General features: G+C 40.3%; 1 protein-coding gene across 1 annotated transcript in view; it reads right to left on the bottom strand.

The window, feature by feature from the left end:
* Nucleotides 1–1,347: 1,347 nt before the first annotated feature.
* Nucleotides 1,348–27,667, bottom strand: part of ppip5k2 (diphosphoinositol pentakisphosphate kinase 2) — a 69,233-nt gene continuing 42,913 nt past the window's right edge. Inside the window, exons 27-33 of the mRNA XM_070442901.1 lie at nt 25,210–25,285; nt 23,155–23,274; nt 14,759–14,821; nt 13,678–13,698; nt 7,939–8,082; nt 7,744–7,839; nt 1,348–2,324 (exon numbers count right to left, since the gene is read on the bottom strand). Of these exons, the coding sequence (XP_070299002.1) occupies nt 1,690–2,324; nt 7,744–7,839; nt 7,939–8,082; nt 13,678–13,698; nt 14,759–14,821; nt 23,155–23,274; nt 25,210–25,285 (1,155 nt within the window). The 3' untranslated portion in view covers nt 1,348–1,689. The remainder of the gene's footprint in view (nt 2,325–7,743; nt 7,840–7,938; nt 8,083–13,677; nt 13,699–14,758; nt 14,822–23,154; nt 23,275–25,209; nt 25,286–27,667) is intronic.

Genomic DNA, 27,667 nt, shown 5'->3' with positions numbered 1-27,667 from the left:
GGAATGAGGGGGATGATTAGGTGGCCATGATGGAATGTGGCCAGGTTGGGAATTTAGCCATGCCACCGGTGTGAACACCCTTACTCTTACAATAAGCTCCATGGGATTTTGAATGACCACAGAGTCAGGACACCCGTTTTAACGTCCCATGTGAAAGATGGCAGGACAATGTTTGCGCAGAACAATGTTCCCAAATGTAATCAAGGTTTGAAATGATTATGTATTATCTGTTTAGGCTTCTTTGCGGTCAGTTCAAACTTTTTATTTTATTATTAAGTTCCGGACCCCCGACCATCCGCTCAACATCAAAATTGGCCCGTGGCTGAATCTAGTTGATGATTCCTGATTTAGGGTATCAATTACTTTCAAAGACATTTGGGGTTAAGTACTTTGATATTTAGATTTATTTTGAAAAGACAAATAGTTGAATATTCCCGGGACCACCCATACGTAAAATGTATGCACGCATGACGAAGTCGCTTTGGCTAAAAGTGTCTGTTAAATGTAATGTATTAATATTGGAATGTATTTGGAAATACTCAAATACGCTGACTTAAATACACTCCGATGCATTTAACCCAGGTATTTTAAATAAGTATTGGAAAATACTTTTAAGCAGTAGGATATTTATAGGAAATTATTAGAAAATACTTCCAATAGAAGTACTTGATTCAGGCCACATTATTTTGGTGTGAGTATTTAAATAACAAATAATCAAATACAGATTGAGCCCAGGTCTGATCATCTCCCATATCCTTTACCTGTCACACCTTAACTGTCATCATTACTCCAATGTATAGGCCTGCTAAATGTTGTGTAATACAGTGTAATCTTGTTTCCCCTATTAACACATATATACTGTGGGAATAACATTATCTAGAGGAATATTTCCATAATTGTACCTCTCATACCCAAAAAATAGAATGCTTTTCACAGACAAATAGACCCATTAATGACAGTTGTTGCACAACAACAAGCACAGCTTGTAGTAAAGAACTAATAAAGTGACAGTTAAAACCAAAGATTAGGATTTTCCCTGAATTTTTATTCTGAATATATATATATACACAACAATTATGTTTGATTACAATGTAATAAAGAGTGAAACCGATGGTCATTACAGTGTGCACAAGGCAGACACTTCCGATTCCAGTTTCATGAATGGGAAATGAAGTGCAAGCTCAGAGTAGGTCTGAAAATATAGGTGAAAAACACATGTACCCTGTACAGGAAACAGGTATATTTTATCTGACCCTTTAAAAACATAGCTTGGACCTTGCAGGCTCAAGATGAGCCAGAACATCCATTCCATTAGTCTCAGTTCTGGAATCCAGCGAGATGTAGGCAGCAGAATATTCAACATTTAAATTCTATACATCGGCATTACATTAAAATATACAAGACGCTAGCAACAGGTGAATCAAATAGGAAGCAGTCATACAGTAGCAGAGACAATCAAAAACACATTGCATGTCTTAGGTAAGTGTGCCTTTTACACACACTGTGCAACAGTGACACCCTCCCCAGAAACATTGAAACTTCATGAAATTACCATGTTGTAAACTCAGCTAAAAGAGTAACATTTTGTAACAAATAACCCTAGTCTAGACGAGATTGTGATTTCTGGTTAATCTAATTCTAATTATGTAACAATTGCAACACTGTTTTGACCTTGAACAGAACATGTGTTTATTTGGAGTCCAGCTTTGCCTCCCTTTCCTTGCTGGTGGTCAAAGACATGGCACCTTCCCCAAGAGTATCTTTAGAATTCAGTCCCTGGTGAACTTTGTCATGGGGTGAAGTCTTGGACCCCTTTTCTGTGGGGTCTAGGGAAGGGGCTTGTGGTGTTACTTTTCCACTTGGTGCATCCTGGGTTAACGTTTGTGTTAACACTTTACCACTCTGGATTTCTTTGGAAGGTGAGTGTGGGGACATTTTACAAGTCAGGTTATCTTGGGTAGGGTTCTTTGAAGGGACTTTGCCACTTGGTGCACCTTGGGCAGGGGATTGTGGTGACACGTCACCACTCTGGGTTTGTGGTGGCACTTTGCAACTTTGGGCATCATGTTGCAGAGTCTGCTTGACCCATTTGTCAGGGGTTGAGGCTTCCAGTTTGTCTTTGTAGGCGTGTTGAGTTGCTGGGTTCTGGGTGGCTGAGAGTCCAGCAGGAGGTTCCAGGTCCTCAGAGGAGGATTTCAGGGCTGCTTTGCTTTCTGTGGTGGGCTGAGAAGGGGACGGCTGGGATGCTTTATCCCCGGCTGCAGCGTTTGGAGAAGGGTCGGCAGGGCCAGACCGGGGATCTTTGGTGGGCGATGAGCTGATCCCTGTGAAGGAGAAAAGGAAGCGCAATGAGCATAGCTCACCCCGCTGGTGAAATGGACTTCAGTTCATCTCAAATTGTAGACTTAATCTCCAGCTGTTACTGAGCTTTCAGATGTTTCAACTTGGCATTCTCCATTCACAAGAACATTGTGACTGAATAATAAGGAAAAAAGTTCCAGCGGAAGGTCAACCTGAGGAAAAAAAATTGTCGAATCAATGGGCCTCTGTAACCTCATGTAGATATTCCATAAAAAAATCTGCCAGTTTCAGCTCATAGTCATTTACAACATTAAGAGATGTCTACACTGTATTCTGATCATATTTGATGTTATTTTAAAATGGACAAAAAAAAAGCTGCTTTCTTCAAAACAAGGACATTCTAAGTGACCCCAAACTTTCGAACGGTAGTGTATATATAAATATATTCACCCCGAAAATATATGGGAGATTGGAAATGATGCAGACAATACTTTGATGGAAGCTACAATCTATCCGCAATATTAAAGCTGATCCACCCTTTAAAAGAATATATATATTTTTTTATAGAATAAAAAATAATCTCATGTCTACATTCAACTAGTAATGAATTGATTATTATTATTATTATTTTTTAAATACTCTGTTCGGAGTGTTGCCTTGCATTATTACCTATGTGGTAGAATACTATTCAGTATTCTGGACCATAATTATGTAGTTACACTTCTGTTGACATTCTAAAAAACATTCCAGATGACAACACTTGTGTTACAGTACGATAGATTTTGATCAAGAAATCTGACTGTTTCAGAGTGTCACATCCATAACGGAGTGTCACATCCATAATCGTCACTTCTCCTCTCCAAAGTAATAATGCAAGACAATCTTTTCAAAAAAAAATGTTTTTGTGTTCAGTCAAGCCTTTCATTCTAAAAGATGTACAAACTCAGACTTTTTTCTAATAAGTTCAGTCTCCCTGAAATCTTGTACATTTCATGTCACATCCATTTTTATTTAACTAGGCAAGTCAGTTAAGAACAAATTCTTATTTACAATGACGGCCTACCCTGGCCAAACCCGGACGACGCTGTGCCAACTGAGCTTCAGATGTTAAACTTGGCATTCTCCATTCACAAGAACATTGTGACTGAATAATAAGGAAAAAAGTTCCAGCGGAAGGTCAACCTGAGAAAAAAATTGTCAATCATTTCAGAATGAAACCACGTTCCTAATTATCCTGTTTAAAGAAAATATTTTGGAGTGCAGACTAACAGTAGGCCCATGTCAAAAAACAGATAAAGCAAAACCTCACATCGCCTCTCCCCCATTTGACCTATATAGTTTGTGTATGTATTGATATGTAGGCTACGTGTGCCTTTTTTAAATTGATATAGTTCTGTCCTTGAGCTGTTCTTAATGTTCTGTATTATGTCATGTTTCATGTTTTGTGTGAACCCCAGGAAGAATAGCTGCTGCTTTTGCAATAGCTAGTGGGGATCCCCCCAAAATACCAAATAGCTTAATTTGCATATTGCTCATTTGCATATTCATGTCTATTTTAACACAATATTTCAGAAAAGGTGTAATACAAATAATCTAATGTCTATTACAACCAACTATTTGCAGCATTACTGCAAAAAAATGGAAGAGGCAAGTGAAAGGGGGAAAAAGTAAGGAACGCTGACAGCTGTGCAATTTAAATTGCTAAATAGTTGGGAAGAGATTTTCGATGTACCAATTCCATGGCACATGGTTTATGAATAGACATGCAAAACGACGCCAGATTCAAAACTTTGAATTTTTTTCAATTTAAATTATACCAAATTATTGCAACTAATAGAATGTTATATAAACTCAGCAAAAAAAATAAACGTCCCTTTCTGTCTTTCAAAGATAATTAGTAAAAATACAATGAAGATCTGTGAAGTTATTTTGGAAAGGGTTTAAACACTGTTTCCCATGCTTGTTCAATGAACCATAAACAAGTAATGAACATACGCCTGTGGAACGGTCGTTAAGACACTAACAGCTTATAGACGGTAGGCAATTAAGGTCACAGTTATGAAAACTTAGGACACTAAAGAGGCCTTTCTACTGACTCTGAAAAACACCAAAAGAAAGATGCCCAGGATCCCTGCTCATCTGCGTGAACGTGTTTTAGGCATGCTGCAAGGAGGCATGATGACTGCAGATGTAGCCAGGGCAATAAATTGCAATGTCCGAACTGTGAGACGCCTAAGAAGGGGCTACAGGGAGACAGGAGGGCCGGCTGATCGTCCTCGCAGTGGCAGACCACGTGTAAGAACACCTGCACATGATCGGTACATCTGAACATCACACCTGCGGGACAGGTAGAGGATGGCAACAACAACTGCCCGAGTTACACCAGGAACGCACAATTCCGCCATCAGTGCTCAGACTGTCCGCAATAGGCTGAGAGAGGCTGGACTGAGGGGTTGTAGGCCTATTCTAAGGCAGGTCCTCACCAGACATCTCCGGCAACAACGTCGCCAATGGGCACAAACCCACCGTCGCTGGACCAGACAGGACTGGCAAAAAGTGCTCTTCACTAACGAGTCGCGGTTTTGTCTCACCAGGGGTGTTGTTTGGATTCGCGTTTATAGTCGAAGGAATGAGCGTTACACCGAGGCCTGTACTCTGGAGCGGGATCGACTTGGAGGTGGAGGGTCCGTCATGGTCTGGGGTGGTGTGTCACAGCATCATCAGACTGAGCTTGTCATTGCAGGCAATCTCAACACTGTGCGTTACAGGAAAGACATCCTCCTCCCTCATGTGGTACCCTTCCTGCAGGCTCATCCTGACATGACCCTCCAGCATGACAATGCCACCAGCCATACTCCTCGTTCTGTGCGTGATTTCCTGCAGGACAGGAATGTCAGTGTTCTGCCATGGCCAGCGAAGAGCCCGGATCTCAATCCCATTGAGCACGTCTGGGACCTGTTAGATCGGAGGGTGAGGGCTAGTGCCATTCCCCCCAGAAATGTCCAGGAACTTGCAGGTGCCTTGGTGGAAGAGTGGGGTAACATCTCAAAGCAAGAACTGGCAAATCTGGCGGAGTCCATGAGGAGGAGATGCACTGCAGTACTTAATGCAGCTGGTGGCCACACCAGATACTGACTGTTACTTTTGATTTTGACCCCCCCTTTGTTCAGGGACACATTATTCCATTTATGTTAGTCACATGTCTGTGGAACTTGTTCAGTTTGTCTCAGTTGTTAAATCTTTACACATGTCAAGTTTGCTGAAAATAAACGCAGTTAACAGTGAGAGGACGTTTCTTTTTTTGCTGAGTTTATATAGGGGATACAACCTTCCCAGCTCTGCAGATTTTGCTGCAAGGAGGCAGAGTCATTAGATAATTTATTTTGGTATTGTCCATATGTAGCTCGTTTTTGGTCACAGGTCCAGGAATGGCTGAAGAAATGCAACATTTACCTAGAGCTAACGCTGCAGATAGCAATACAGGGTGATTTGAATAGTCAGTCAATCGATCAATAATATAATAATTATTTTAGCAAAAATGTTTATCTTTAATTTACAATCTGTAGAAACTATGAGAACAGAAAGGTTCAGAACTTTTGTGAAACATCACAGTACAGTTGAAAAAAATATGGCAAATAGAAATCCGGGATGCTGGCAGAGTTCCTCTGTCCAGTGTCTGTGTTCTTTTGCCCATCTTAATTTTTTATTGGCCAGTCTGAGATTTTCTTTGCAACTCTGCCTAGAAGGCCAGCATCCCTGAGTCACCTCTTCACTGTTGACGTTGAGACTGGTGTTTTGCGGGTACTATTTAATGAAGCTGCCAGTTAAGGACTTGTGGGAGGCATCTCTTTCTCAAACTAGACACTCTAATGTACTTGTCCTCTTGCTCAGTTGTGCACCGGGGCCTCCCACTCCTCTTTCAATCTGGTTAGAGGCAGTTTGCTCTGTTCTGTGAAGGGAGTAGTACACAGCGTTGTACGAGTTCTTCAGTTTCCTGGCAATTTCTCGCATGGAATAGCCTTAATTTCTCAGAACAAGAATAGACTGACGAGTTTCAGAAGAAAGTTCTTTGTTTCTGGCCATTTTGAGCCTGTAATCGAACCCACAAATGCTGATGCTCCAGATACTCAACAAGTCTAAAGAAGGCCAGTTGTATTGCTTCTTTAATCAGAACAACAGTTTTCAGCTGTGCTAAGATAATTGAAAAAGGGTTTTCTAATGATCAATTAGCCTTTTAAAATGATAAACTTGGATTAGCTAACACAACGTGCCATTTGAACACAGGAGTGATGGTTGCTGATAATGGGCCTCTGTAACCTCATGTAGATATTCCATAAAAAAATCTGCCGTTTCCAGCTACAATAGTCATTTACAACATTAAAGATGTCTACACTGTATTTCTGATCAATTTGATGTTATTTTAAAATGGACAAAAAAAAAAGTGCTTTTCTTTCAAAAACAAGGACATTTCTAAGTGACCCCAAACTTTCGAACGGTAGTGTATATATAAATATATTCACCCCGAAAATATATGGGAGATTGGAAATGATGCAGACAATTACTTTGATGGAAGCTACAATCTATCCGCAATATTAAAGCTGATCCACCCTTTAAAAGAATATATATATTTTTTTATAGAATAAAAAATAATCTCATGTCTACATTCAACTAGTAATGGTCATTGATTATTATTATTATTTTTTAAATACTCTTTTCGGAGTGTTGCCTTGCATTATTAGCCTATGGTGTAGAATACTATTCAGTATTCTGGACCATAATTATGTAGTTACACTTCTGTTGACATTCTAAAAAACATTCCAGATGACAACACTTGTGTTACAGTACGATAGATTTTGATCAAGAAATCTGACTGTTTCAGAGTGTCACATCCATAACGGAGTGTCACATCCATAATCGTCACTTCTCCTCTCCAAAGTAATAATGCAAGACAATCTTTTCAAAAAAAAATGTTTTTGTGTTCAGTCAAGCCTTTCATTCTAAAAGATGTACAAACTCAGACTTTTTTCTAATAAGTTCAGTCTCCCCTGAAATCTTGTACATTTCATGTCACATCCATTTTTATTTAACTAGGCAAGTCAGTTAAGAACAAATTCTTATTTACAATGACGGCCTACCCTGGCCAAACCCGGACGACGCTGTGCCAATTGCGCCCCGCCCTATGGGACTCCCAATCACGGCCGGTTGTGATACAGCCTGAAATCAAACCAGGGTCTGTAGTGACGCCGCTAGCACTGAGAAGCAGTGCCGCAGACCGCTGCGCAACTCAGGAGCAAAAAGCGTATTTGCTTTATTACTTATGTCACATCTATAATGCTGGAATAGCCCAAAGAATGGTCAAATAAAGAGTACATAAACGGAGCAAGCCTATTAGTTACAGTACTACTATAGCAAGTGATGGGTAATCAACACTAAATCGTTTACCAGTTACAGCCTTGTCCACATTCTTCTTGCCTTGCGTGAAAGGGCAGGGCAATATCTTTGCAGGAGTGTAAGTGTTCAAAGGAGTTTTCTTCGCAGCTGTCGAACACACAAAAAAAAAAAAAAAAGACATTGAGATGCGAGCGGCAACAAATTACCGCTGATCATTTGTACTGTACGATGAGCAGCGATACGTACCTGGGGAGGAGGCAGAGATGTCCAGGAGTGACTCATGGGATGCAGCGATGGAAGCCAGGAAGTCGTCTATCTGTTTCAGCGAGAGTGAGTTGTGCAGGGTCTCCAGGGGGCATATGGACGGAACCATGGAGTACAGCTCAAAACCTAGAGGGTGGAAACGCCTCCAGATGATAAGCCGACAATACGGAGAACACTACAAGCCCTCTGGAGACTCATGACAGAGAACATTGTATCATTTGAAAATCGGCAGACAAAAATCACAATGCTTCCATTATCTCCAAGTGACAGCAAACGAAATAAAACACTACCGACAAAAAATCAGATCTGATTGAGGTGAATACTGTAGGATGCAGGCAGATGTATGACACAAAGTATATCCCACTGAAAGCAATACCCATCACGACTGTCACAGCCAGGATGAGAAGAAACACAAGAGTGAATGTTAACCTAACCTAGTTGGGATTACAGTTTGGTTTATATAGCCCTAAAGCCTTTGATGAACGTTGTGGCGAGATTGAACAAAGTGGTCTAACAAACACCACAATATCGTTCAGGAGAAAACTGTCTTTTTAAAATTATTTAAAAAAAAATACATTTGATTTAAAAGCTACAAGTTGTAACTTTTTGGGCAACCTGATGAAATTTGCATAAAAATATGAGTTATAGATCTATCACTCATTGGAAGCAAGAAGCGGTAGATCTGTTCTGTGTGCCATTTCTATGATTCCTGTTCTTAAGTTTAATTTTTGCATGTTTTAACTTTCCGTTTTGTACACCAGCTTCAAACAAGCTGAAAATACAATATGTGGTTATTGAAAATATTTTCACAGCGGTTTAGATGGTACAATGATTCTCTATACATTGCTTGTTTTGCCATAAACTGAAATTAGGAGAACTATTCGAATTTTAGCAACCAGGAAATGGTGGAGCGATATCTGCATAATGCACATTTAATAAAATACCATAATGTAAGAACATGGCATTAATGTACATGGCAACTATTTAAGACATTTTAGAAATGACAATACATACAAAATAATATGGGGCTACTTTCTTTTTTCTGGTTTCATCTCTTTGTCCACTTGGCTTGCTCTTTGGCGGCTCTAGCATTATTCTTAAGTGGTAATCGATTAGTGACTGTGGGTAATACAGTGAATTCAGACCCCTTGACTATTCCCACATTTTGTTACATTACAGCCTTAAACCAAAAATGTATTACATTTTTTATAAAGTCCTCAATCTACACACAATACCTCATAATGACAAAGCGAAAACAGGTTGCTAGATAAAAAAAAAAAAWTTATTCAAAATAAAAAAACAGAAATACCTCATTTACATAAGTGTTCAGACTCTTTGCTATGTGACTCAAAATTGAGCTCAGGTGCATCCTGTTTCCATTTATCACCCTTGAGAATTGTCTACAACTTGATTGGAGTCCACCAGCGGTAAATTCAATTGATTGGAAAACATTTGGAAAGGCACATACCTGTCTATATAAGGTCCCACAGTTGACAGTGCATGTCAGAGCAAAAACCAAGGCATGAGGTCAAAGGAATTGTCCGTAGAGCTCTTAGACAGGATTGTGTCAAAGAACAGATCTGGGGAAGGGTACCAAAACATTTCTGCAGCATAGAAGGTCCCCAGTGGCCGCCATCATTCTTAAATGGATGAAGTTTGGAACCACTAAGACTCTTCCAAGAGCTGGTCGTGCGGCCAAACTGAGCAAAGGGCCTTGGTCAGGGAGGTGACCGAGAACCCGATGGTCACTCAGGCAGCGCTCCAGAGTTCCTCTGTGGAGATGGGAGAACCTTCCAGAAGGACAACCATCTCTGCAGCACTCCACCAATCAGGCCTTTATGGTAGAGTGGCCAGACGGAAGCCACTCCTCAGTAAAAGGCACATGATAGTCGGCTTGGAGTTTGCCAAAAGGCACGCAAAGACTCTCCGACCATGAGAAACAAGATTCTCTGGTCTGATGAAACCAAGATTGAACTCTTTGGCCTGAATGCCAAGCGTCACATCTGGAGGAAACCTGGCACCATCTCTACGGTGAAGCATCTGTTTTTCAGCAGCAGGGACTGGGAGCCTAGTCAAGATTGAGGGAAGGATGAACGGAGTACAGAGAGATCCTTGATGAAAGAGAGAGATCCTTGATGAAAGAGAGAGATTCTTTATGAAAACCTGCTCCAAAGCGCTCATGACCTCAGACTGGGGCTAAGGTTCACCTTCCAAAAGGACAACCCCCCTAAGCACACAGCCAAGACAATGCAGGAGTCCTTGAGCGGCCTAGGCCAAGCCTGTACTTTAACCCGATTGAACATCTTTGGAGAGACCTGAAAATAGCTGTGCAGCGACGCTCCCCTTCCAACCTGACAGAGCTTGAGAGGATCTGTAATCCCTGCAAAAGGTGCTTCAACAAAGTACTGAGTAAAGGGTCTGAATACTTATGTAAATGTAATATTTCCATTTTTTCTTTTTAATATATTTGCAAAAATGTCTAAAAACCTGTTTTTGCTTTGTCATCATGGGGTATTGTGTAGATTGATGAAGGGGAAAACATTTAAATCAATTTTAGAATAAGGCTGTAACGTAACAATATGTGTAAAAAGTCAAGGGGTCTGAATACTTTCCCGAATGCACTGTATACAATTGGAATTGGTTAGATACACTTATTTTCTAAATTATTGCATTAATATATAAATAATACTTCAGGTTTTTAACATTAGTGTGTATTTTAACGACAAAGAGCAGTGGTAGATTCAGTTTCCAAAGTATGTCGAATTTGACAGCTGAGAAGGTAACAAGTAACTGAGAAAATAATATTTAGGCATCACAGTAACACCAAAGCACAAATAAGTGTGTCTGAGACACTGCAGACAAAGGTGATGATGCAGAAAACATTTTCGGTTAGTATGTTACAATGAGCATGGCTTCTCTGGTTAATACAACGGAGGGCAAAAGGGGACATTTTTATGATCACTAATAACAGCATCAAAATCTTCCCCATTTGCATGTCATTGAGGCAATTCATAGAACAAAATATGTTTGCTAAATATATAACTAAAATCAATTGAGCTTATCATTTTAAGTAATAACCACATTTATTTGTATGAAGTACCCCCCCCCCCCCCCAATGAGTCTAACACACATGATGTAAAACCTCAGTACTCTGTAGAAAGACACATTTTGAGATACGATGTAAATTAATATAAAAATATTAGATTTGAACAAAGTTCCTTTAGCAATAAAACCTTATTTGTGGGCCAAATGTGAAAATATTTATTTGCAGGGATGTATAACACAGTAGTTACACTATATGATCCCTCAGGAAAAGGTAGATTGGCTCATCCCCCTTCTTATTAAACTTCTAATTTTCCCTATAACAAGAAATATACAGTTGAAGTCGGAAGTTTACATACACTTTAGCCAAATACATTTAAACTCAGTTTTTCACAATTCCTGACATTTAATCCTAGTTAACATTCTCTGTTTTAGGTCAGTTAGGATCACCACTTTATTTTAAAAATGTGAAATGTTAGAATAATAGTAGAGAGAATTATTTATTTATCACATTCCCAGTGGGTCAGAAGTTTACATACACAATTAGTATTTGGTAGCATTGCCTTTAAATTGTTACTTGGGTCAAATGTTTCGGGTAGCCTTCCACAAGCTTCCCACAATAAGTTGGGTGAATTTTGGCCCATTCTTCCTGATAGAGCTGCTGTAACTGAGTCAGGTCTGTAGACGACCTTGCTCGCACACGCTTTTTCAGTTCTGCCCACACATTTTCTATAGGATTGAGGTCAGGGCTTTGTGATGGCCACTCCAATACCTTGACTTTGTGGTCCTTAAGCCATTTTGCCACAACTTTGGAAGTATGTTTGGGGTCATTGTCCATTTGCGACCAAGTTTTAACTTCCTGACTCATGTCTTGAGATGTTGCTTCAATATATCCACATAATAGTCTCATGATGCCATCTATTTTTGAAGTGCACCAGTCCCTCCTGCAGCAAAGCACCCCACAACATGACGCTGCCACCCCGTGCTCTTCATGGTTGGGATGGTGTTCTACGGCTTGCAAGCCTTCCCCTTTTTCCTCAAAACATAACGATGGTCATTATGGCCAAACAGTTTTATTTTGTTCATCAGACAGAGAACATTTCTCCAAAAAGTACAATCTTTGTCCCATGTGCAGTTACAAACCGTAGTCTGGCTTTTTTATAGCGGTTTTGGCGCAGTGGCTTCTTCCTTGCTGAGCGGCTTTCAGGTTGTCGATATAGGACTGTCGTTGACTGTGGATATAGATACTTTTGTACCCGTTCCTCCAGCATCTTCCCAAGGTCCTTTTGCTGTTGTTCTGGGATTGATTAGCACTTTTCGCACCAAAGTACGTTCATCTCTAGGAGACAGAACGCGTCTCCTTCTGAGTGGTATGACGGCTGCGTGGTCCCATGGTGTTTATACTTGCGTACTATTGTTTGTACAGATGAACGTGGTACCTTCAGGCATTTGGAAATTGCTCCCAAGGATGAACCAGATTTGTGGAGGTCTACAATTTATTTTCTGAGGTCTTGGCTGATTTCTTACGATTTTCCCATGATGTCAAGCGAAAGAGAGCACTGAGTTTGAAGGTAGGCCTTGAAATGCATCACAGGTACACCTCCAAATTGAGCTCAGAATGAATGTCAATTAGCCTATCAGAAGCTTCTAAAGCCATGACATCATTTTCTGGAATTTTCCAAGCTGTTAAAAGGCACAGTCAACTTATTGTATGTAAACTTCTGACCCACTGGAATACAGTGAATTATAAGTGAAATAATCTGTCAGTAAACAATTGTTGGAAAAATGACTTGTGTCACGCACAAAGTAGATGTCCTAACCGACTTGCCAAAACTATAGTTTGTTAACAATACATTTGTGGAGTGGTTGAAAAACGAGTTTTAATGACTCCAACCTAAGTGTATGTAAACTTCCGACTTCAACTGTATATTAAGTAAATATATAAAGTACCAGTCAAAAGTTTGGACACACCTACTCAAAGCATTCCAGGCAAAGCTGGTTGAGAGAATGCCAAGATTGAGCAATGCTGTCAGCAAGGCAGAGGGTGGCTACTTTGAAGATTTGAAGATTATTTTGATTTGTTTAACACTTTTTTGGTTACTACATGATTCCTAATGTGTTATTTCATAGTTTTGATGTCTTCACTATTATTCTACAATGTAGAAAATAGTAAAAATAAAGAAAAATTCTTGAGTAGGTGTGTCCAAACTTTTGACTGGTACTGTAGATGCTTGAAATTCACAGTTACAATGATACCAAATCTTAATATTTTATCAATAAATATACGAAACCTTTTTGGACTGTAGGACATCGCTCTGGATAAGAGCGTCTGCTAAATGACTTAAATGTAAATGTAGGACATGTACTGTATGGCTGTGGCTTAGATTATTTATCATAGATAGCACCTGTCAACAGCACCAAATAGAAATATAATTTTAATGAGCAAAAGTGTTCTGAGGGGCAGGACTAAAGCACACAGCTACTCAAGGTATTTCCATAGTCAAGGGTCTGAGGAAAGGAGAAAACAGGGAGGACTACGTTTAAGAGACTGTGGAGGTCAAGACTGAAAACTGAGAAAGGAAGCTGAACTATACACAACAGAAATCTATATGAACTAAAAACACCAAACAACGTTCAGACAAGATATAAATGGGTAAATTAAACATAATAAACACTTACCACAGAACATACCGGAAAAGACTGACCCATTTAGAAAAGCAGAAAAAAAACGATAATCCAAAATGATCAAATTAGTGCAAATTGGTTTAATGTACAAAGAACGTACTTTAAATACAAAATCATATTTTGTTGCATCAAAATCACTGCGTTAACCACAAGCTGAGGTGACTGACAGGTTTATGCGGCCCAAATGTAAGAAAATATTAATCCCAGATATCACATTGATTTAAAAAGTTGCCTTTACTTAAAAAAATATAAAAGTGCAATAGATACTATAGCTAAATTTGACTAGATTAGCAGCATTACTATAGTGGCCTAGATTAACAGCATTACTATAGTGGCCTAGATTAACAGCATTACTACATTTGACTAGATTAGCAGCATTACTATAGTGGCCTAGATTAACAGCATTACTACATTTGACTAGATTAGCAGCATTGCTATATTTGCCATAGACTAAAAGCATTGCTATACTTGCCATAGACTAGCAGAATTACTACCTTTGACTAGATCAGCAGCATTACTGTATTTGACTAGATTAGCAGCATTACCGTATTTGACTAGATTAGCAGCATTACYGTATTTGACTAGATTAGCAGCATTACCGTATTTGACTAGATTAGCAGCATTACCGTATTTGACTAGATCAACGGTATAACTATTTGCCATACGTCTAAAGGAACATTTAGATTGGCAACATTGTTGTGATACAGTCACCCAACTCCGACACAACAAAAGTCATCAAGAAAAAAATTGAAGGCCATATTCAAACCAAACAAACTACAGCACTGCGACTATTAAAATGAACAGATAAGCAGGGGACAGGTCTAGCTAGTCACAAAATAGCTCCATGTAATCCTAAACTATAGGGTGACAAACAGGAGGAATTTTCAGGCGAACAAAAGAAGCACATGGTCTTGGAGGGCTGCATGAGCATTCAGAAGTCTCAATGTTTAGGATCACATTCCATGTGCACTGCTTTGACGCTAGCAGAGGATCTCATGAGGGAAGATTCAATCCAGACCAAAATGACAACAGGGATGAGGTAAGGATGCATCTTAATTAACAAAAGCAAACATACCATTGGTTGGGTGTCGCGCAAATGAGATAGAAAATCGTTTTACAGCAGACGCACGCGTGGCCTCTGAGAAAGAGAAAAACAGGTACCTGAAATGTACAACAGCTAACAGAAATAGAGGTTAGGAAAAGGCAAAATAAATCAAGTATTAGAAGGCATGCAGGTGAGAAGGGTGGGATACGGAGCGTTTGTTTTAGTAGTGAGTTAACTGTTGGGATTCTCTCAGCCAGAGCAAAGTTTGTGAAGATTAACAATTGTTATGGTTATCTGCTGAAGAAATGAAAAGTCGGTGGGGGGGGGTGTCGGTGTTAGGAAGGAAACATTTCTAAAAAGGCCAATGGACACCTGTTGGTCCCACGCTTCATTGGACCTTGCATATGGCAGAATCCAACCCAAACCACATCTACTGTAGCCTCTGTATGTTCACCACCTGCCTTCCACCAACTAGCTTTCCTACATTCACCTTGCTGGTGCTTCAGCATCTTTCCACTGCTATAAATGACTACAAATAGGATACAWTCTATGTCACTGTGCAAAGAATCCTGGATTTTTTGGGTTAATCAATTAAAAGTTTGATGATCCTGAACAATTTGCTTCAAACTAAAAGGAAAAGCTGTTCATTTTTGACAGCCATAATTTTAGAAATGTGGATTTTCTTCATGACTCAAATAGATAGTTTACTTTATTTCAGAAAGCCATGACACCCATCTCAGATAGTGCTGAAATCATTTCTGTAGTTATAAACAGATAAGAATAGCATTCCTGAAACATTATTTTGTTTTAAATTAATCTCATAATTTGAGTGCACCCAAATTTGCCCTTTTGATTTGTGGGATTCACATAATATTCAACAAATACAGTATAGTACCCAACATTCAATTTGGACCAAACTTCCTACCACTGAGTAAGACCAGTGGTGTAAAGTACTTAAGTAGTTCTTTAAAGTATTTTTTACTTAAGTCGTTTTTGGAAGAATCTGTGCTTTAACTTCCCTATTTATATTTTTGACTACTTTTACTTCACTACATACYTAAAGAAAATAATGTACTTTTTCCCTAACATGCAAAAGTACTCGTTACATTTTCAATGCTTARCAGGACAGGAAAATGGTCCAATTCACATCCCTGGTCATCCTTACGGTCTCTGATCTGGCGGACTCACTAAACACAAATTAATAGTTTGTAAATGTGTGTTGGAGCGTGCCCCTGGCTATCCCAAAATAAAAATCGTACCGTCTGGTTTGCCTAATATAAGGAATTTGAAATGATGTATACTTTTACTTTTGATAGTTAAGTATATTTTAGCAATTACATTTACTTAAGTATATTTCAAACCAAATACCTTTAGACTTTTACTCAAGTAGTATATTACTGGGTGACTTTTACTCGAGTCATTTTCTGTTAAGGTATCTTTACTTATACTCAAGTATGACAATTGGGTACTTTTCCCATCACTGAGTAAGACATGAGGAATCCAATAAAATGGTCAAAAAAAAAACATGGACCCCGGCACCAATCCCACCACAACAACCTGTATATAGTATCATTTCTCTTACGTTTGAATAGTAGTATGAAGCTGCGGTTTGTTGTATTGCTTCTTCATCCCTTGTAATGSATTTCCTGCAAATCTGGCTATGTTTTTATTCCCCCTGTTATTAATTGAAATTGCTTGTATTATTTACCATAAATCAGTGTGAAAGTACCAGGTTTTTACCACTAGATTCCACTGTTCCTGCTACTGCCGCTGCACCCTTTTATCCACTTTGCTGGTCGGTTGTGTTTATTAAATGGAACACAACATTTTCTCTGCAACTTTGGGTAGAAAATCAATAGATTTGGCTCTTGATGAAAATACAGTGTTTGATCATCCTCACAATTCAAGCCAGTCCTCCATGAAAGCCATTCGGTTTGTCATTCTCTTATAAACCTAAAGCTTCAACCCAACTCTCCTTGCACAGTCTAACAAGTGGCCTCTCTCAGAGAGGGCTAGAGGGCTATCCCGATGCGATTCTCAAAGACTTTTCATACAAGCCCAAAACTTTGATGGAGAAATGAGTTTGTGACTAAAATGTGACAACCCAAATGAAATTATAAACCATTGCATGGCAGTTGTTTTCAGATAATTGTATTGAAAAACACATCTCCATATTTAGTAGGGATGCGACGGTAGAGTAGACCCACGGTTTGGTATGTATCACAGTTTGTGGACAATGGTAACGTTTCGGTATCTTTGTATTTAAGTAGAGTGTGCGTTTGTATGACTCTAATACAAGGGATAGTTTGATAAACACGTTATCTCATCTCCAATCGAGTACATAGTGAACCGTCACAGTGAGGGAGCTTCCAGTACTATAGTGAACCGTACAGTGAGGGGAGTTCCAGTATTAGTGAAACCGTCACAGTGAGGAGTTCCAGTACATAGTGAACACGTCAGCGTGAGGGAGTTCTCAGTATAGTGAACCATCACAAGTGAGGGAGTTCCAGTACATAGTGAACCGTCACAGTGAGGAGATTCTAGATACATGTGAACCGTCAACAGTGAGGGGCTTCCAGTACATAGTGGAACCGTCACAGTGAGGGAGTTCCAGTACATAGTGAACGTCACAGTGAGGAGAGCTTCAGTACACAGTGAGCGTCACAGTGAGGAGATTCCAGTACATAGAACCGTCACAGTGAGGGAGTCCAGTACATAGTGAACCGTCACAGTGAGGGAGTTTCCAGTACATAGGTGAACCGTCAGAAAGTGAGGAGCTTTCCGTAATAGTGAAACCGGTCACAGTGAGGTACTCCAGTACATAGTGAACCGTCACAGTGGGGAGATTCCAGTAATGTGAACCGTCACAGTGAGGAGTTCAGTAATAGTGAACCGTCACAGTGAGGGAGATTCCAGTACATATGAACCGTCACGGAGTAGAGGCCGTAAGTGAGTAGCTTCCAGTACATAGTGAACCGTCACAGTGAGGAGCTTCGTACATAGTGAACCGTCCAGTGAGGTAGCTTCCAGTACATAGTGAACCGTCAAGATGAGTAGTTCAGTACATTAGTGAACGTCACAGTGAGAGTAGTTCCAGTAATAGTGAACGTCACAGTGAGGTAGCTTCCAGTACAAGTGTGAACCGTCAGTGAGGTAGTTCTAGTACACTACATAGTGAACCGTCAGGTGAGGAGAGCTTCCAGTACCTAGTGAACCGTACAGTGAGGTAGCTCCAGTACTAGTGTGAACCGTCAAGTGAGTAGCTTCTAGTACATGTGTGAACAAACGTCACAGTGAGGTGTAGATCTCTCCAGTAAATGTGAACCCGTCACAGTGAGGTAGCTGTCCAGTACATGTGAACCGTAAGAGTGGTATCTTCAGGTAATGTGAAACCGTCACAGTGGAGGGAGGATTTCAGTAATTAGTGACCGTCAGTGGAGGTACTTACAGTCATAGTGGAACCGTCAGTGGGTAAGCTTCCAGTACAATAGTGACGTCACAGGTTGAGGAGTAGATTGGATTTCCGTAATGTGAATCCGTCACAGTGAGGGAGTTCTCAGTACCATATGAACTCAAGTGAGGAGCTTTGAGTTTCTCTGGAGGTCATATTATCAGTGGGAGAAGCTAGACAGGGTGTCTGTATCAATTTGTTTTCAATTTCTCTCCGTGATGTTTCATAGAGTTTGGGAATTACTCTATGAATAATGTGCGGGAGGGGACATTGTAACGCGGTAAAAAAAAAAGTGACGAAATCCCRAGTCAGTAACCACCGAATGGGGCTGCAAATCTTTGGCTATGAATACCCCCACTGCTTTTGTTATTTCTTTATGTTTTTCTGAATTTGTCGCAAATTGTTGTTGGAAGGCAGCAGTGAGAGATTGTTGTATTTTCGCAAACGAGTGGACTCTCCTTGCTCCAGCTCCACCTGCAAGGGATACGGCCGGGTGATGGCCACGTAAATGACACATCATGTTTGAAGTGTTTCCACTCGAGTAGCTGACAGTGGCAAAGCAATGCTTACAGACTTTGTTTGTTTATGGTCTTCTTACCCTCGTCATCGTATTGCATGCTTTCCCACACAGCGGTACCTCTTCAAATTTGCTTCTCGCTGTCTCGCTAGCCATCGTCACGTTGGAGCTGAGAGAATATTTTTTTTTAGTTTCCCCTCTCTTCATGGGGCCCCTTTAGGGCAGTTTCCTACTGAGATGTCATTGTAAAATCGTCCATTGGTTGTTTAAGGGGGAGGGGGTTGCGGTCACTGCGGTTGCCACCTTTTGAGACATTGCTGTGGAGTAAAGTCTGTCAGCCTTCAGGAGCCCTCTAACAGCCTGGGGCCCCAAGCAGTTGCCTGCCTTGCCTGTTCAAGCTGCGCGTCTGGTTCTGTGGATCTGAATGTACAACGTGCTTGTAGTCTGTATAAGCAAGTTTAGGAAATTATAGGAAAATGACAGGCATATCATAATTCCGCGGTTCACGTGTGCATATTGAACCCCGTAGGGGGCATACCGAATGGTTCGACAACATACTGTGTACTGTTGCATCCCTAATATTTAGTGTGATTAGTGACATTTACCATTAAACYCAACCAAGCCCAATACCATTACACTTGCAAAACACTATAGTGTGTGTTTGGGACTTTTACAATTGAAACCATTAGAATTGATGTAGMCTAATGGTTTGCTTGTTCTAAAGGGATGGTCTAACTAATCCATACCTTTTTTTTTTAAGGGAATAAAACACACAAAGGGGCCGTTTCCTGGACACAAGTTAAGCCTAAGAGAAGGACAAACTGAATCACTTTCATGGAGGACTGGTTTCTATTGTGAGGATGATCACACTGTATTTTCATCATGAGCAAAAGCTATTGGTTTTCTACCCAAAGTTGCAAAGAAAATGTTGTGATCCATTTAACAAACACAAGAGACCAGCAAAACGGATAAAAGCATCAGGAACAACGGCATCTAGTTGGCAAAACGTATTTATTGTAAACAATGCAAGCGACTTCAATGGCCAATTTCTCAGAACAAAATTCATCCGATTCACWGGGAATACATTACAAATGATGAATAAGCAATAGTCCAAGCAGCAGATCCATACTACTTGTCAAACAGAGACCTGAAACTGTATACAGGTTGTTGGGGTGGGATTGGCGTGGTTGTTGGGGTGGGATCGGCGTGGGGTGTCCGTGGGTAGCTTTTTACCATTTTATTGGATTCCTCATGTCTTACTCATTGTTAGGAAGAATTATGGTCTAAATCGGATATTAGGTACTATATTTATTGAAGATTATATGAATCCTATAATTAAAAAAAATTGACAACTTGGGTACAATCAATTAGCTAATTGCTCAGATATCAAATGACACAAGTATGTAGATACCCTTTCAAATGAGTGGATTCGGCTATTTCAGCCACACTTATTGCTGACAGGTGTATAAAATCGAGCACATAGCCATGCAATCTCCATAGACAAACATTGCCATTTTGTTTGTTTGTTGTAATATTATCCCCTTGGTAGTTACGATCTTGTCTCATTGCTGCAACTCCCTAACCTGGTCGCTTAACCCGGAAGCCAGCCGCACCAATCTGTGGGAAGAAACACTGTTCAACTGAAGTCAGCTTGCAGGTGCATAGCCCGCCACAAGGAGTCACTAGAGCGCGATGAGTCAAGGAAAGCCCCCGGGCGAAACCCTCCCCAAACCCGGACGATGCTTGGCCAATTGTGCACCGCCCTATGGGACTCCTGGTTACGGCCGGCTGTGACACAGCCTGGGATCGAACTACAGGCAGTAGTGACGCCTGCGCCACTCGGGAGGCCAAGCTCAGTGACTTTCAAYGTGGCACCATCATAGGATGCCACCTTTCCAACAATCACTTCCTAAAATGTTTGCCCTGCTAGAGCTGCACACAAGCTCACAGAACGGGACCGCCTAGTGCTGAAGAGCGCATGGCGTAAAAATCGTCCGTCCTGAGGTGCAACACTCACTACCGAGTTCCAAACTGCCTCGAAGTAACACCAGCCAAATAACTGTTCGTCGGGAGCTTCATGAAATGGGTTTTTATGGCCGAGCAGCCATAAAAAGGCTCACAAGCCTAAGATCACCATGCGCAATGCCAAGCGTCGGCTGGAGTGGTGTAAAGCCCACCCCCATTGGACTCTGGAGCAGTGGAAACGCTTTCTCTGGAGTGATGAATTACGCTTCACCATCTGGCAGTCTGACGGACGAATCTGCGATTGGCGGATGCCAGCAGAACGCTACCTGCCCCACTGCATAGTGCCAACTGTAAAGTTAGGTGGAGGAGGAATAATGGTCTGGGGCTGTTTYTCATGGTTCGGGCAACAGTTTTGGGAAGGCCCTTTCCTGTTTCAGCATGACAATGCCCCCGTGCACAAAGTGAGGTCCATACAGAAATGGTTTGTCGAGATCAGTGTGGAAAAACTTGATTGGCCAGCACAGAGCCCTGACCTCAACTCCATCAAACACCTTTGGGATGAATTGGAACGCCAACTGCGAGCCAGGACTAATCGCCCAACATCAGTGCCCTACCTCACTAATGCTCTTGTGGCTGAATGGAAGCAAGACCCTGCAGCAATACTCCAACATCTAGGGGAAAGCCTTCCCAGAAGAGTGGAGGCTGTTACAGCAGCAAAAGGAGGACCAACTCCATATTAATACCCATTTTTTTGGAATGAGATGTTCAACGAGCAGATGTCCAAATATTTTTGGTAACGTAGTGTATTTCAACAAAATAATGTTTCAGGAATGCAAATCTTATCCGTTTCGAACTATACAAATGATTTCAGAACAATCTGAGATGGTGGGTGGCGAAATCCTATTTCTTGTGCTTTTTGAGGTGGAATGACTCCGGCTTGAAATCAAATGCCCATGTAAATGACAACAGAGAAATAGTCTGTGAAAAAGTGCTATAACATGTAGTACTTCGTAGCGTTCTAAAACTGGGTGAGCAATCAAATAAAAACAAAAATATTATCATCTACACCTTATTCCACAGTCTGCCAGCATAATACAAAAATAACTTTCTAAACTTTGTGGAATAGGGCTATCTGTTTTAATAAAAGCTCTATCAAAAATATCTGGAAAGATCCAAAAGGATTATCTAAAATGCATAAAAATACGGAAAAGCTACAAAGACTAGCGTAAGAAAACTACAAAAAAACGTATTCAACGACAATATTCATAACAAAATTACAATAAAGTATTTGTAGACAACTGTTTGAAGAGTGTAATATGGCAAAACCAGGGATGTGGTCAATTCCATTTCAATTAAGTCAATTCCGGAAGTAAATTGAAATTCCAATTCCAATTTATAATTGACTGAATTGAAATGGACCACAACACTAAATAATATGGTTGTTAAGTGGAGACACTTTACTAGTTTTGAAGGGAGCATTAAGATTGCTAGCAAAGAGCGGTGCGGTAGCTAACCAACTGTAAATACGTTAATTGTTTCGCCCCAAAGTTAGCCAGCTAGCTAAGTTAATTAGCCAGTTAGCTTAAGATATCTACAGATAGTTAGCAACCGTTCACACATTTTTACTTGCTACCTGTCGTGTCAAAAACATATCCCCAAAAATAACGAGGTGTCTCCAGCTGTGGTCTACTTTCCAAGCATATTACCATATATGCGCTTTACAGCTAGCTACAGTAACTCCAGGAACAAAGTTTTACATTTAAAATTTGTATTTGTAATATAAATTCAAAGAGAGTAAATTTCCCCAAAAAATAATCACTGATGATTTAAATTGATTGAAGGTAAACTGTGATTGAGGGCCAAGTCCTTACTTGAGATTCGCACACCCAACTCTTTGAAATCAAAGCAAAATGTATGCTTAGTTACGTGTGCAGATGTCCGGTTCGTATTCTAGCCATAAGAAATTGTTTGCATGAGTAATTTTTTATATAATTTTTTTTTAAAGTAATGAATGAAATAATGGATTTTCACACCTCATTGTCTAGCTAAATCGATATAGTACAAGATTTCTGAGACCGGAATATTTGACCTGCAATTAATTTTAATTGAAAGTAAGATACTTTAATATGATCTTGATTATCAAAAGAAGTTATGAGGGGGATCAGTACTGTGTGCAACGTTGTGCACAACTCTGGAAAATGCCATCTTATTTTGTATGAATAAACCTTAAATTCACTACCAAAACAATGGACTTCACCATATTAGCTAAAAAGATGGATGATTACAATTTCTCCCAATAACATGAATTATGCTTCTGTCCAAAAACACAATATGGTAAATTATAGGGACCGACACAAAGTGTCAGAATACATTCATATATTTCCTATTGAAATACACAGGAGGATATTACAGGTACCTTTAGAAAAATGAAGGGTTCATCTTTTTTTTTTTTTTTTTTTTTTTTTAAAGATGTGTGTGCGTGTTTGCACATACCATCTAAGAAGCCAGAAGAGGTCAGCTTTTTACGGTGCGCGCGAGCATAATCTTGTAGGTTAGGTGCACTGGAGGAAGCCCCGAGCACCATGGTGCTAAAGAGACCAGCGCAATGAGACCCTGGTGGGAGTTAAGAGAAGATACATACAACAACCATTTGGTCCACACCATTGGAATGCATGCAGCATGCATTTCTAGGAGATTCTTGCCACAAAAAGACCTTGTGCAGCCTCATAAGAGCCTTCACATAATGACAGTAATGTCACTTGGCATGAGGATGGCCTTGTGGGAGGGGGAGGAGGGGTGGTGTAATTCCTAACTTTTGGGCCGACATTATAGACCTGGGTTAATTGTAAAAAACCTTCCTAGGAGCAATGTTATATCTCCGAGCTGTTGACCAAAACCTTTGTTACTAAACTTGCACTTGAAAATGCTTGTAATTTAACGACTGCCTAAAACCACTTGTATAACATTTAAGTGCGTTGTTCGATTATTTATTGCCCTCCCCTACACAACAAATATCTCTGCTAAACATAGACAGAAACACATTCTATCTTTGACCACCAATATCTTAAAATATCAATATACAGTACAAAGTTTGCAATTGTTACAAACTAGCCAAGCAAGGATAAAACATTTTTTTAACTACTTATCAGGCCTAAATATTTAAATCATATTGAGTTATAGTTTGCTAATGTAATTGTGCCTCAATATATTTAAATGATGCGTAAACGGGCGCAATGATGTGCCAAATCTGAGATTTAGTGCATTATCATGGGGTAAACCATTAGAATAAAATGACTCAAATCATTGCAGCCATATGTGATAGTTTCTCCATGAGCTGGTCCAGCGTGATTATTGAGCATTCATTCTAAAATGGGAGGGTAAGAATTTAAATGGAGAAAACTGATCAGAGATCAGCGCTGCCTTCTTTCAATCCTTTCGGTATTGACACATGCTCTCGACAACGCACTTAGCGAGTGTTATCTACTTGGTGTTATGGGAAACTAACGTAAAGATGCACTTAGCGAGTGTTATCTACGTGGTGTATGGGAAACTAATGTAAAGATGCACTTAGCGAGTGTTATTCACGTGGTGTTTTGGGTAACGCATGTTACAGCTTCTTTGGTCGTTATGAACGATGCATCGTTAGAACATTGGTAAAAGCCTAATTTCCAACGATATCGGGAAACCTGATCCAGGTCACTGCAAGTTAATAACTATGTGCTGTCCTCTAACCACTAGGCTATTATACAGTTGCTACGTATCTTGATAACTGTCATCTTCATTGCACAGCTAATTATGAGCCAAGAACCTGGTACGATACACAGGCATAAACTACTAACTACTAGATACCATCACAAATAATACGATCAAATTAAGATAAATAATAACACAATTCAAACATGATAGTTTGTAATATCAAAGCGTTAYTTAGTGATACAAAAAGATAAAAACTGAAGAAAAAAGTGAAAGAAAAGAATGAAGGTGTAGGACAGCCATATCTAAAATGGTAGCCAGCAACAAATCCCTAATATTTGGCTTAGAATTTGCTGTGGCTACAACATTTTAGGTCACTAAGGACATTACCAGCATGTATGAGAAATTGAGTCAGCACTGTATTAGTTGTGTGGCAAAAATCTTTGTCTAAAGTATGCTTAACAGCTTGTTCACAGTATTACTTGGTCAAACAAGCTCCACATCACAGATGTAGTAATTGATCATTAATTGTGAAGAGAGCAGCCAGTGTATGATACTTCAGGTGCTTGAGGCTCCGTCAACACAAAGCAAAGATTTGAGATGCGGCAGAAAACACAGCACAGAACAAATCTGACATCCTAAAAAAGTTACTTCCAATATTTGCCCTCACATTGAAGTTGTGCTAAAGTAATGTGAAGACACTAAAACATTTGAAAACTAGGGATATAATGAAACATCTAACTCACATTCTTAAAAAAGAAGAAGAGAATTTTCATATTTTTACATTTCTTAATAATATGTGATAAATTGGAGCAAATTTGTTTCAAACGTCCTAAAAGCAGTGATTATGCTTACCTACTCCTGGGGTGAGTTTGTGTTCAGAGTATAGTCTACCAGGTCGCTGTGCATGGGCATTGTTCTCTGACAGAACCTAGAGGAGAAAAAAAATAACTATATTACCACATTTCACTGAAACTCGTCCACAACCTCACTCAAACGGATGCCTTTTTCTGGAAAGACATGTTAATAAGCAGCAGTGGGAAATGGTAGTGCAGACGCCAACAAAGACTAAATCAGCAGAAGAAAAGAAAGATGAACATGCAACATCCCTATGGCCACACGAAGTCCATGCCACGTGAGAGGTTGGACATTACGGAGGACACAGCGGGTGAGAAGAGATGCAGAAGTTGAGGGACGAGGATGGACGAGGATGGACATGGCAACAGTTTGCAGAAAATCAGGTTTCAAACAATCAAGACTGCACAACTTTAACCAAGATACACATTACACCTGTGTCAAAACAAAACAAAAGTCAAAGTGAAGACAAAACATGAAGAAAGAAGTTGAGTTTGGTGTTCTCATTTTCCCATCCAAGATGTTAATATCCCCGTTTCGTGCACGGACCAAAAAAAACGAGACAAACTTGAAATGAGCGGATCCTCTGCCCTTTTTTTAGGGGGGTGAAGGGAGGTAGAGGTGGAGTGGGGCGGACCTCACAGCAGGATCCTGGTCTGTGCCAGTGGATTGAAAGGTCATGAGAGCGCGAAGACAATGAGCACACTGTGAGCCCATTCTCACACCTCACATGGCTCACCTGGAGGACCAGGGAGGGTAACCCCTGTCTAGTAGGGCAGAAGACCCATCTTAGTGACTAGAACCAACCAGGCTCCATACAGAAAACCCACATTACAGGAAGTGGTGTGTTTATTTTGTATTTATTTAACCCTTATTTTACCAGGTGAGATGACGGAGAACACGTTCTCATTTACAGCAACGACCTGGGGAATAGTTACAGGGGAGAGTGAACGAGCCAATTGGAAGCTTCTTCTAGCACTGGCCTAGCCTGCTGTGAGTTTGGCTGAGAGATAAGAGTTTCTGGGAAAATCTCTCAAATGCAAGTAGTCAGAGGCAAATATACATACATTGTCCATCATTGTATGTTCGCCTACAATGATGCCTTTTCTAATTATGTACAGTAGGGTATAGCCTATTCGCTACAGTTGTAGTAAATGACATCAATGTGATGTAAATGTAGGTGGTTAGGTACTGTACAGACGGTGTGATGAAGACATTTAAGTGCCGCCACACATACAGCCATAATATAAGCACCTTTAACTCAGTCACATGTCCTCTGACAGCAAATACATTATACATACATACATACTATTATAATACAGTGTTCAGACCCCCATGACTTTTCACACATTTTGTTAAGTTACAGCTTTATTCTGAAATTGATTAAATTGTGTGTTTTTTTCTCAATCTACACACAACACCCCATAATGACAAAAAATAAATAAAATAACATTTACATAAGTATTCAGACCCTTTACTCGGTACTTTGTTGAATCACCTTTGGCAACGATTACAGCCTCGAGTCTTCTTGGGTATGACGCTACAAGCTTGGCACACCTTTATTTGGGGAGTGTCTCCCATTCTTCTCTACAGATTTTCTCAAGCTCTGTCAAGTTGGATGGGGAGCATCGCTGCACGGCTCTTTTCAGTTCTCTCCAGAGATGTTCGATCGGGTCCGGGCTCTGGCTGGGCCACTCAAAGACATTCAGACACTTGTCCCAAAGCCACTCCTGCGTTGTCTTGGCTGTGCGCTTAGGGTCATTGTCCTGTTGGAAGGTGAACCTTCACCCCAGTTTTTATCAAGGATCTCTCTGAACTTTGCGCCATTCATCTTTCAATCAATCCTGACTAGTCTTCCAGTCCCTGCCACTGAAAAACATCACAGCATGATGCTGCCACCACCATGCTTCACCATAGGGATGGTGCAATGTTTCCTCCAGACATGACRCTTGGCATTCAGGCCAATGAGTTCCATCTTGGTTTCATCAGACCAGAGAATCTGGTTTCTCATGTTCTAAGAGTCCTTAAAGTTCCCTTTGGCAAACTCCAAGCGGGCTGTCATATGCTTTTTACTGAGTAGTGGCTTCCGTCTGGCCACTCTACCATAAAGGCCCTTCTCCCCCGATCAGTTTGGCCAGACAGCCAGCTCTAGGAAGAGTCTTGAACTTCTTCCACTTAAGGATGACGAGGCCACTGTGTTCTTGGGGACCTTCAATGCTGCAGAAATGTTTTGGTACCCTTCCCCAGATCTGTGCCTCGACAATCATATCTCAGAGCTCTACGAACAATTCCTTCAATCTCATTGCTTGGTTTTTGCTCTGACATGCACTGTCAACTGTGTKACCTTATACAGACAGRTGTGTTTACAAATCAGGTGTGTTTTCCTTTCCAAATCATGTCCAATCAATTGAATTTACCAGTTGGACTCCAATCAAGTTGTAGAAACATCAAGGATGAT

This window comes from Salvelinus sp. IW2-2015, linkage group LG4q.1:29 (genome assembly GCF_002910315.2).
Source record: "Salvelinus sp. IW2-2015 linkage group LG4q.1:29, ASM291031v2, whole genome shotgun sequence".
Lineage (NCBI taxonomy): Eukaryota > Metazoa > Chordata > Actinopteri > Salmoniformes > Salmonidae > Salvelinus > Salvelinus sp. IW2-2015.
Note: the sequence above shows the minus strand (reverse complement) of the source record. Positions and strands in the feature narration are given on the sequence as shown.